This window comes from Onychomys torridus, chromosome 15 (genome assembly GCF_903995425.1).
Source record: "Onychomys torridus chromosome 15, mOncTor1.1, whole genome shotgun sequence".
Lineage (NCBI taxonomy): Eukaryota > Metazoa > Chordata > Mammalia > Rodentia > Cricetidae > Onychomys > Onychomys torridus.
The window spans coordinates 15,335,831-15,348,312 of record NC_050457.1 but is presented as its reverse complement, the minus strand read 5'-3'; the positions used below and the strand labels follow the sequence as shown (position 1 = coordinate 15,348,312).

The 12,482-nt window shown below is 42.3% G+C and overlaps 1 protein-coding gene across 4 annotated transcripts in view; it reads right to left on the bottom strand.

Moving 5' to 3' along the window:
* Window positions 1-1,090: 1,090 nt before the first annotated feature.
* Ssbp2 (single stranded DNA binding protein 2) overlaps window positions 1,091-12,482 on the bottom strand; it is a 260,509-nt gene continuing 249,117 nt past the window's right edge. For all 4 annotated transcript variants that reach the window (XM_036206881.1, XM_036206883.1, XM_036206882.1 and 1 more), the window contains 2 exons: window positions 9,473-9,571; window positions 1,091-1,678 (listed from right to left, as the gene is read on the bottom strand). In XM_036206881.1, coding sequence (XP_036062774.1) covers window positions 1,649-1,678; window positions 9,473-9,571 — 129 coding nt within the window. In that variant the 3' untranslated portion in view covers window positions 1,091-1,648. The remainder of the gene's footprint in view (window positions 1,679-9,472; window positions 9,572-12,482) is intronic.

The window sequence follows — 12,482 nt, the reverse complement described above, 5'->3', positions numbered from 1 at the left end:
CAGCCAAAATTTTTAATTTTCAGAAAGAGTGAGTCAATCACCTGGGACTAAGAGCTGGCAGCTGCAGCGTCGACATCTGCACTCAGGCTGCAAGCCCAGAGGAAAGGACTCACCATCTCTTGTCAGAATGGACAGTGCCTTCTCTTAGTAGGTAGGGGGCAGCAATCAGTAGTTATTTGTATCACAAGTAAGAGAAAGGATCTTTCAGAGGATCAGGTAAACTCGACATACTTTTCCTATTGGGAGTTTGGTGTTTGTTTATAGGACTAAACCTAATCGCAAAGATCCGAAAGTGTCACGTAGCAAGGTGCTTTTGTAAGGGAGATAACTAAGAACTATTTCTTTACTCCCTTCCAAACTGTCAGACATACAATGGAGATGTGGCCACCTGCAGTCACAAAGTTACACAGGTAATCTGCCTCCTAACACAAGCTCTGACCCCATACCAAGTACTCAGGGCAAGTACTCTGCAGCCAGAGAGCAGGAACTCCAGAAGGCCAGGCTCCCATCTGCTCCACAAGCAAGCTCCTGGCTGAGGAAAAACAAATTCCTGAAGCCTCTGCTAAGGCTTCTTTTCCCTCAGGTGCTAAAAGCCTGAATAATATCAGTGAGTCTGTCTATTGTCAAGTCTCTGTGGAAATGTCCACAGGAAATCCAAATAAAAATCCAATACTATTTCACATTGTATATTATGAAAAATTTACCTCCAGATCCCTGTGTGGAAAGTCACAAATTCAAACAAGTGGCTTTATTATCACTTTTGGGTTTTGTCATGATAAAATGTGGTGCTAAAAATATGACAACCCATGTCACTTTATTGCTATGGGCTAGGTCATTTGAGTTAGCTAATGATTTCTGCATCATATAAGACAAACAAATCAAGAAAGAACTCACTGGAACGCAGTTATTGCACAAATCACTGTGTGAGGCCCCAGTTGAATGTCTGCTGAAGTGCTTTCCTAAAGTACAAGGTACTAACTACTTGGCACAGATCTGGTCACTGAGGAAACGTCCTGCTGGGCATAGGATGAAGACACACTTCTCACATAGTACACTCTGGGGCTCCCAGGTAACTTGCATCAGACACAAGTGAATGAAAGCTCTCAAATAAGCGATTTTATTCCTATCCATGATTGCAGACATTTACAAAACCATAACATCTGAGTTCACCTTAAAAAATAACTTATATAAAGCAGTGATATACACAGCACAAAATAGTTCAGGGAGGGGCAGGAGCAACCTTTAATAATTAAAATGTAAACGTGAAAAAAAGGATGGAATAAAAGTCCCTACTTACTTCTACTTAAGATGTCATGTGATAATATCTTACAATGTCCTGTGGGTCAATGCATGTATGCGTATATGTGCATATAGATCTGCATATACGATACATTCTCTTTCCCACACATATACATACACAGATGATTATTTGCAGTTCAGTTTAGGGCAATTCTAACGTGCCACTCCGTACAGTTGTTTGAATCACGTTTGGACCCGCTTTCTTCACAAAACAGGGGAGAGCAGGAGCTACAAGGTTGGTTTGGTTGACTGGGATTCCTTTAACCGTACACTGATGAGCAGTTTCTTCCGTAGTAGTTCTGTGAAGGGCTGACTCACGATGCTTTTCATGAGGAGACTTGGTAATGGATCACACACTCATGGTCATGCTGGGGGAGTACTACAAGGGCAGAAGAATCCATTGGTTAACAGTGATCCTGTCACAGGTCAGTGTGGTTAAACATAGTACAGGAGGATAAAGGATGGATTTTAGTTTCCATGAACATTTATGCAAACACCTTTAACCTCAGGACAATAAGGAACTATATATAACAAGAGAGGTTTGTATGGCTTTTCTTAGTTGTGAAATTTTAAACCATTTCCTCTACCAAGTCTGATTCTTCCCCAGGACCTAGATAATCATCCAGGCCCTCCTTGCAGCCAGATGAGGGTTTTGCAGACAGTCTTCTCACCCTTTTAACAGCCTTTATGACAGTACCCAGGAGTTTGGGGATGATTAAACACATAATCCTTAAACTACAGACTTGATTAGACACAGACAGTGCTCAGTACTGGACAGTGTAAGGAAACACAGCAACTGCCAGCTCTGCAGAGTCCCGTGGGAACACCAGATGCTCCAGTGGGCACCAGCATGGAGCCCTCCCCCAACACAGTGTTAGTCCACTGCAGGAAACAGCAGGGCCTGGGCGGCCGTGGGTTCACAGTATGATGAGGCTGACAAGTGACGTAGGGTGGAAGTTTAGAACACCATTACTTGATTTCAATTTACTTCAGTGTGAATCACCCCATGCAGCTAGAGCCTGCCATCATGGATGGCACAGCTCTGGAGCTTCTGAGTCAAGACAAGCACCTTTCACAAAAGGTAGGGGGTCTACACATGGAAATGCTTTCTACATGAAAATAAAAACGTGGACCTTGGAATAACCTAATGCTTGATAGAAAATCTGCAAAAACCACTTCAAAGGGTGATTTCTTTCAATGTTCTACTAATGACTGTGTCTGAAGATGAGAGGTAGATGAAGTCCAAAGGATGGACTCCACGCTACAGAAGCCAATGACGAATTGTGGCTATATGGGCAGTGGGATGTGACTTTTTACAAGGTTGAGAGAAGAGGAGAATCCTGTTGGAGGAAGCCCAGGCCAGCTGGAATGGACTGCAGGCAGAGCTGAGGATCAGGTGAACTCAGGTGATAAGAGGTCCCCAGGTAAGCATTACCTGGGACAGAGGCTTGTTCTCTGCACCACAAATTATTAGGATGCAAGCCCCCAAGTGCATTGTTCTGAGTCAATGTAGAGAATGAGGTAGAGGAGGAGGAGGCTGGGAAAAGGGTGACTGGACCACAGGAGGGGGCTGTTAATTCTTCGAACACTGGTCACACCAAGCAGAATCTATTTGTCCCTGAATAGCCCCGAGCTCTGTATTGGTACAAGGGAGGTAAGCTAGCTAAGTAGTTCCGACTGCTACGTTGGATGATAGGGAACATTGAGCAATGAAAAGGATGGGAAAAGGAAATGATGTAACTGTTTACAATCTCAAAGAATAAAAAAGTAAAAATGCATTCTAACTCAGAAAGAAAGGCAAGATGGAAAATACAAGTCAAAAGCAAATCAACGGCCCTGTTTGCCATCATACGTAAGGAGTGCCTGGAGCCACCCTGTGCTGAAAAGGAAACATACAATGCCATGGCAACGAGACCAAGTTTTACATCATCATGCTGCAACTTATTTCCCACTGCCTGGGACTAAATACACTTGGTCACACACTATATTATAACTATATAAACTATAGAGCACAGTTATATTCAGAGACCAGGACAAGCAATAAGAAAAGAGGAAAATGCATCTCTACAGAAAAATGGGCACGGAGAAATTTAACCCACGCTTCCCATACTCCTTGTAGCCACCATCAGAACTGGGAATGTCTTTCCGTGGTTCAGTGGAACCTGTGATGATGGAACCTTCTACTCTGTCCCAGCCTGTACAACAAGCTCCATGTACGTGTGGCTTCTAAGTTCTTGAAATGTAGCCATTGAAGATTCAGAAGTGAAAATTTCCATGTTTCACTTCAATCACATATTTAAATTGCATGGCCAGATCACCAGCATTACTTCTGAGAGTTGCTGTTTCAGTGACTTAGAGCAAGGTAGGATGATTTCCTTCAGAGCCTCACAGGAAATGCTTCCGACAGTCTCTGGGACTCCAGAGACCCTCCCATTGATGTGCGGCTCAGGCAATCTGGATTTAAGATGTCTGGAATCCTTTCTCCCTAAGTATCATTCCTGCTCATTCATATATCTCAGAACATTGAGAAGCTCGCAAGATACTTTTTATTCTAATCTACACTGTCCAATGATGTACATGTGCACATGCTCTGTTGTCAAGTGTTTTAGTGGCTGCTATTATCCCTTAACACTAGTCATTGTTAAAATGAGGTAGATCAAATGCCCGAGAAAAATCTCACAGAAAGTAAAATACTGTTGATACATCGGGGAGTCAGAAGAAGTCGCTTTGCCCATAATAGAAACTGAGGAGAAAAAATCAGATGCAGAGAAACTGGGGGGCCAGAGCCAGTCAGGACCGAAGCGTCAGCTCCAGGAAACCAATCTCAGAGTCTACAGACTCTAATGGAGTGTAATTTCTGAGTAATGCATGCAGCTACCAAGCGACACGTCATTGTCTCGCACAGTACATCAGGACGCACTGGTGCCTGGCCGTCGTCCCCAGGCCACGTGTCACATGCTCCCGAAGGCTGCGGACTGCTCTCTGCCAGTTCCTATTATCAAAATCATATCAAGAAGATGAAACTACAGAAAGTTAAAAAGTTCTAGGAAGCCTCCCAGAATGCAAGCAAACAGGAGTATTTCCATGGATCACACTCTTCAGAGTACTGAAAGCGTGGCTCACATTTTCCCAGAACAAAGGAAGAGTGAGTGGCAAATGGACTGTCACACTGAGAGACACACACTACTCCTGGTGCCTGGTGCTGACTCATATCAGCATTTCTGCTGTGCTGTTACACCCATACACAACGAGACACTGTGATGTTTATATCACAATGCTGTGATATCAGGTCATACTGTTAGGAACTGCTCAGCTAGTCTGGTTCTCCTCAGAGAATAAAATGACCCTTTAGCTACTAATGGCACTCTTGTTTGGGTTAGGAAAAAAAATCAAAAGCTATTATTTTAAAAATATGCCTATGTTATTTATTTTTGTAAAGTATATTTTGAGATAGCATGTCCTAGTATGAACTTGTGGAGTCTCCTCCTTACCACCTAATATTCCACAGACTCTGTTAGATGCAGTCATCAAGTCTCCTGAAGGACAAGAAAAACAGGGACCAGTTCTGCTTCCCTGAATATAACGTGCAATAACTCGATGTGTGCGTTACTACCTAAGGAGCTCGGTCTCACACAGTCCTGACAACAGCAGTAGACAATGGAGAGGAGGTGGAAGCTTTGTCCACCAGCTTGTCACTGCTCAGTACCGTCATTCTAATAACACACCCACTCATCTGATTAGACAATTGTCACGTGTAAACGTTTCTTACAAATTAATGCAACAAATTAATTCAACTGCTTTCTTCTTTTGAATCATTTTTGTATCTGCACCATCAAAACCAAACATGTACAGCATGTGAACACTAGGGGGCAGCTTTGTTTCTTGAAAGAAGGAGCCTTGCTTTGTTGCTTTGGCTCAGCCAAGCATGCTTGCAGTGCAGGCTCTGTGGATTTAGGCGGTTTTTGTCTTGATATGATGAAATGAAGTAGCATGTAGGGAGAGAGCAGGATAATATCTAGTCTACAGCAAGCACTAAGCAGTTGTTTCTTCTCTCTGGACTTCTGTGGTTTAACTGCTAGGGAAAGGTGACAGATCCTCAAGGGGCAGGCTGCTCAAGCACATGTGCCTTTCGGGTCATATGTCTTAAAAATCTAGACTCTGCACACTTTTTCCCTGCGATTTAAAATTCACTCAACAGTTCTGAGTTTTCTTGGTTATAGTACATCTGAAGTTACTGGAGACATCAAGCTTTGTTACTTCCTTGAGTCCCATGTTTGTCAGCACAGAACCTCTCTCTTTCACATCCATCCTACTTTAATACATATAAACAAAATGTGTGGTGACAGTCACATCATGCAGCACCAAGTACACCCAGTGGGCTGAAAACAGAGCACATGGGGCAGGTTTGATCCAAACACGTTCTATACATGTATGGACTCTTACTCAGTAAACTGTGGTAACACAAAGAAAACCACATATAACATGAGAGCAGCTCCAGCAAGTGGACCCCTCACTGGACAGACCAGAGGCCGGGGCAGCCAGCAGGAGCAGGTACAGACTTACTCCTCCGGACTGCAGTGTCTCCAGCCCTTCCCCCAGCCCCCACTGTGCCTGTCTCTTACCACCACGTGGGGTGGTGATGCAGTATCTCTGGCCGCTGCTCACTTTCTTTCCTTTTGTGAATTCTCCTCCTGGGGCCAGGAGAGAGGGAAGAAACCTTCATTTTCAAGACTGCCCACGGTTTTACCATTCTACCCCATCCACACTGAAGCTCCTTTTTAGTTCATGCATGGCAGTCAGGCTTGGCCAGGGGTCGGGTGAGGAAACCCTGTTCCAGCTACTCTCACTAAGTGTTCGACCATCCAGGAGGACTTGGCTGTGCTGGACACAGTATGGTTGGGATCTAAGGGTGAGGAGGTGATCAACAGCTTACAGCTCTTGTGTCTGCCCTCTGATTCTCTGCTCCCCCCGAAGGGCTTTCTGAATTTGCCCTCCCTTTCCAAGCGCAGCTCAGTGGCACTGACAGTCAGGACAGAGATGCCCTTCATTAAAGTCATGTGGAACTTTTTCAAAAGGTTTACTTTCTATCCCTAACTAATAATTCCTCTTACCTCTGAAATACCCAATTTATATCGACCCCAGCATTTATTTAAAACTATTTTAATTTAAAAAGTGACACAACAATTACTTATATTTATGGAGTACCATGTAATATTTTGATGATATATTATAGACTGTTCAAATGAGGCTAAACATAGCTATGTCCTTGAACGATGCCATGTTTCTGCAGTGAACTGTTGAAGCCCTTCCTCCTGGCCATGGAGAGATACAGCATACACGTCAATCTCTCCGTACTCTGCAACTCCTCTCTTAAACTGAGCTCAGCCTTTCCTGACCCATCCCACTGGGCTCTGGCTTCCTGTAACCCAGAGTCACAAACTATGGCTTGTGACTCCAGGTGGGGTCATGTAACCAAATGCGTGTATGGGGGAGGGTGAGCAACAGTTAAAATTCAGTTAAAACTGAATATATAATAACCAAACATTAATGCAAAATCAAACATGTCACGAGCGTCAAGTACCTCCTGGCAGTGTTTAGGCATGATGCACTGTGAACCTTCATTGGAACCTTGGTTTGGCACAGTCAGGGTGGGCTTTTCAGTGCATGTGGCAATTCCACTAGCCAGTGCCAGCAGCCCAGTGCTGAGTGAGGACGCTCTACAATCTGAACTGTTTTTGCCATATATACAAAGTTTTCTGCTTTTATAGAAATAATAATAATTTAATTATGGGAAACAAAACCTTTTTATCTTCTCCTCCAGTCATCCACTAGCATGTAAGTATCAAATTAGTTTATCTTACGGTAGTAATCCCATGGGAAAATGTCTAATTTTAAAAATTGCTGTTTGAGTGGGTGACCTCTGGTTGCTAAAAAGTGATTAAATGGACTTTTTCTTGATTTTGACAGACTTCCATCAATTTATGAAATGGTCCTAAACATTCTTCAGCTATCTTACATCATATACTTATGTGAAATACATTCTTAACATTGATGATTATAGGATAAAAATATCAATCAACTCTGAAAATACGAAGATGTTCTGTGTCCTGTAGTAACAAATATCAGCCAAAACTCCTTATGTGTACATAAAACAGCACTTAGGAGGCAAAGCCAGATGATCTCTGTGAGTTCAAGGCCAGTCTGGTCTACACAGCAACTCCAGGCCAGCCAGAACTACATAGAGCGGCCCTATCTCAAATAAGCAAACAAACAACTACATAAGAACATTCATTTCAATAGATCTTGTCCTTAATAAATTGTAAAAAGACATGTGCACACCAAAGAACTGTTTTAAAACACATTTCTTTATGATTTGTTACCATTAAGTGCTTGACTTGTAAGTCTGTTTTATACCTGTAACCTAGGGCTGCACACACATTACGGTCTCAAGCGGGACGTTTAAGAGGCCCATCATAGCCAGCTTCTGAGGAAGACTTTCCCAGATCAACAGTGTTTAGATTCTGTGTATGAGTGAGGCCACACAGTGTTGTCTTTCTGTACCTCCCTTCTGTCACCAAACCCACTGTCCTCCAGTTTGGTCAAAGTTATTGAACTAACAAGACTGTGTGTTCTGGAATTGGAGCGGCACTCTGTTACACAGATGCTCTATTTTCAGTCCCTTTTTCAGGGTTGATATTTACTATAGTATATGTCTGGCATATGAGCTGGGCATGGAAACATCTCTTTCTTGTGGACAGGGATGGTATACTCTTTACTTTAGAATACTCGGTTTCTTACTCTAAAACTCTGCAAACACAGCAAATGGACTGAACTGATTCATCACACACCTCACAACACTATACTATGTCACTACTGGAAGAGTTCATCAAAAGGAAATCAACGTCTCATATTAGATAAAATGAGCACTGAAAACAACTGATCTGTCCACATTCCTGAGCTAAACCAGTGACCAAGTTTCTAAAAAAATAATCCCTGGAATCTCCTATGTGACTAGACCATGTGGAGTCTCCAGCTTTCCCTGCTCACTCAATGACAGCCAAGCTTTCTCGTATAATTCTATCTACCTTCTTTGTCCTCACCAAGCATATAAATATAGCAAACTAGCAGAAAGAAAACTTTTTGTAGTCTAAACTTGGGGGCAGCCTTGTTTCTAGTGGAGGCTATCGGTAAAGCCAAGAAGCAAAAGAATCCACAGACCATCCACCCATCACTCTGCACTAAAGTAGACTGCTCTTAGCTACGGCTTCAGTCACCGGTGGTGGTAGCTCTGGCAAAGGCTGAGCTGGGAAGCATGGTGGCAGGAACTGCCCTTCCCATTGCTGACAGACCCACATGTGTGGACATGGGTCACATGGGTTCTGCAACAGCTTGTTCTATAATCTAACTCAGTGGCTCCAGAAAAGAGCAACCTGCCATCACTAATTAGGCCTTTTTATCCACATACCCCCAGCCTGACTCCTAGAAATCTTGAGTCCATTGACTTTCAAGGAGACTCTTGGAAACTTAAAAAATTCCTTGAGTGTTTCTAGAGTTAAATACCAGTTAAAAACCATTGCATTACATAAGTCTTCGAGAAAGGCACCATCTTGTCTCTTTGGTCCTCTCAGTGTCTAGCACACTGCCTTGATGTCAGTTCTTAGGAACTGTTCACTAAATAAACAGAGGAACTTTGCAGCTTCACCTTTTGTCCTGTCTGTGAAGATGACCTATAACCCTAGAAGAGCACTTTAAAAGGCCATGGGTTTCAAGCTCAGGCTGACAGACCACCAATGTGACCTTCACTGCAGCAGAGCCTAGTGTGAAGCCACAATACATGTAGATTACTGTCACAGTCTTAGGATGACAAAATCAAGAGAAGATCTCATTTTGCTAGAAGGTAGGACACACCAAAGAGGCAAGCTGCTTTCAGTTTGATCCATGATATGGATGTTCCCTACAAGAAAATTAGTATTATAGTTTTGGTAACTGCACATAAATAAAAGGCCTCTTAGAACCCTTTGTCATAAAACTGCAATCGAAGATTCTTCTGACTTTTAGAAGATCAACAAATTAAACACTTTGTAAATATCAATAATAACAGCTGTAAGCATTTTTATTGATAGGAGAGTTTAAGATGATCAGAGCACAACAATGCAGTCAAGGCAATACTCACACTCTCACTCTGAAAAGGATTTAAGAAATTTCCCCCCATTTCACCATCGTCTCTTGGGGTGCCCGGCTGGTTACTCAGGCTCATATTATTGGGAGAATTCTGTAAACAAGATTCAGAAAAGAGGTCATTGTTGAAGATTTTCATTTCCCTCCTGCAGTTTCAAACCCTGAATGGACAGCGGTAGTGCTGTACTTTGGACAAAGCAGGTGGGATGCTAACTGGCTTCTTCCTCATCCTCTATCTTACCCTCTGCACCAGAACAAGTGTTAAGCTTTTGCAAATGAAAGTTTGAGAACAAGCAAAACCCTGAATAAACTATGATAACTATTTTCTCCCTCCCATCAATGTTTATTCAATTCCTCACTCTCAGTTTATAGTTTCTAGAATTCTAGAGTTAAAAGCCAACCAACCAACCAAACAAACAACAAAACAAAACAACAATAACAAACCCCCCCCCAACTTTCCCAGTAGAAGGCTGATGAAGAGAGCCAATCCATGGATAAGGCATGACAGAGGCTAACTCCGTTTGTAATTGTACTAATCAAACTTTGAAAGGTCACTGCTTTAATAGACATTTCCTTTAATTCTTTGTGAACTTTGGAGATAATACTACTTCAATTATTTTGATGTGAGTCATAAGGAAGAGAGATTGTTAACAAGAGAGGTGCCTTAGGACCAGAAAACTCACTTTCAGAGGAGAGAGAAGGACCAGCATTCCATTGAAGTAACATCCCCCATTAGTTTAAAAAGACAGATCCTATAAAGTTTCTTGGAGACAAAGCAGCTGCTATTAGCAAGCATCACGTGTTTAGCAGGGCCTTTGTAAAAACCCTGTTTAAGTTTGACCATCTTATCTTTACTTTACAGTGTACTTTGGACTATGCACAGTATCTGGCAGTCCAGGCCAATAGGAAACACAGAGTGGCATATAAATCATGTTTATACTGCCCTGCAATGGTGACTGAAGGAAGCATTTCAAGTTATAATTTATCAGGTTTAAAAAATTGAGGATCAAACACTTTGTTATTTTAAATGGAAGAAAGATGTCTAGATTGCTTTTGCCCTAAACCACATGGCATATTATTTCAGTTTGGAATTTTTTTTTAAAGAAAATTACTTAGAAGATTTTGATTGACTACAACAAGACCTATCACAAACACAAAGTTTTATGAATGAGCTCCTAAGAGGACGTGTGCTTTTTACATCTATGGCTGACCTGTGGAGCAGAGGCAGGCAGAGGAGCTGCTGTAAATACAGCTCCTCTCTTGTCTCCTTGTCTCTCAGTCCCCTGAAGGGAAGATCTGGGAGCAAGAGTCCTCTGAAGTCCACAGGAGTTCTCTATGCCCAGGGCTGAGAACCACACTTCCATAGCAGAAGGAAAATTCTATCGTGTCTGGCAAGCTTTTCCTCCAAAGCACTAGTTACCCAGGAATAAAGAGAGGCGAGTGCAATTTGAAGTCGGCCTGACAACTTCATTTCCTTTAAATTTTTTATAAAATGCATCGCCTTAGATTCATTAGTTTTTAGAGCTGCTGATTCAATAATACATTGTGCTTTGAGAACAGGAATGATAATGGGAGGGTCTGAATGAGAATGGCCCATAGTTTGAATACTTGGTTCCCAGTTGGTGGAATGGTTTGTAAAGGATAAGGGGGTGGCCTCAGGGGAGGAGGGCTGCCATCACTAGGGTGGGCTTTAAGTCTGTGACAGCCGCCATTCTAGTGCTATGCTGCCTGTCTGCTGCCTTGCTCCCAGTCATGGCCATGGACTCTACTCCTTTGAACAAGGGGCCTCAATTTGAACACCGTCTTTTATAAGTTTCCTCGGTCATGGAGACTATCATAGCCACTGAAAAGTAACTAAGACACTGATTTATTTCAAAAAAGAAAACCAAACGTTGTGTGTGGATTTTCACTGAACATTTGGGGTGGTTTAGAACTGGGTTGTATTTTTTCACATTTCATTTTTCACTCTAAAAGTTTAGCTAACTTCAAGCCTGATTCCTGACTTAAAGTATTGGTTTCATTTTAATTAGTCAGTTAATTAGTATTTTTAGTGCTGATTTGAATCTATGGGTTTGTATATGCTAGGCAAATGCTCTATCACTTGGCTACACCTCCAGACTCAAGGTATTGCTCTAATAATATTTAGAATTAAAATGAACTGAATGTTTTATGAACAGCACTATGTTACTATTTCTGTGTTCCACGCAATCTCTTCACAGCGTGGTGGCTCAAACTCACGCTTTTTGAAGAGGGGTGGGGTAGATAAGCAAGTTGAAAGGAATTTTAAAAGAACATAAATCAAGGCAGTATTAGATCTTTGAAACCCACTTCTTCTGGTCACTGGATCATGTTTGAAAATATTAAAATGATAAAGACAAAACACATTGTTTCATTTTTTTCCTGAAGCACTCTCTGCCAAGATTGGAATGTGACATGGCTCCTTCAATGTGGAGGTTAAAGAAACTGAGCTGCACAGAACCAGTCACAAGATGAAGACTCAGGCAAAAGGGCACCTGGCACCTGAGCCTGGCAGGGAACTATGAGACCCTTCGCTTAGCTATGGCCACATCTGTGGGCAGCGTCTCCAGTAGAATTCATCACCGAGGCAAGAATACCATGCCAAAAAGGTACTTAGAATGGCCAGAAAGCACAACTGTTGGAGCACATACTTAGGGACTAGGGAGTATGACAGGAAGAGTTCAGGAAAGGTTATTTTTAGCTGTTTTAACCATGTTGGTGACATTTTTTTTTTTTTTAAATTTCAGTGGATGAGTATGTTGTGTATTGCTGCTCTAAGATTTAGCTTTAAAATATAATTCAGATTTTATTGAGCCCATATTCAAGGGACTCAATTACATTGCACTTAGCCGGGCCATGGTGGCACACATCTTAATCCCAGCACTCAGGAGGCAGAGGCAGGCGGATCTCTGTGAGTTCAAAGCCAGCCTGGGCTACAGAGTGAGTTCCAGAACAGCCAGGGCTACACAGAGAAACCCTGTCTTGAA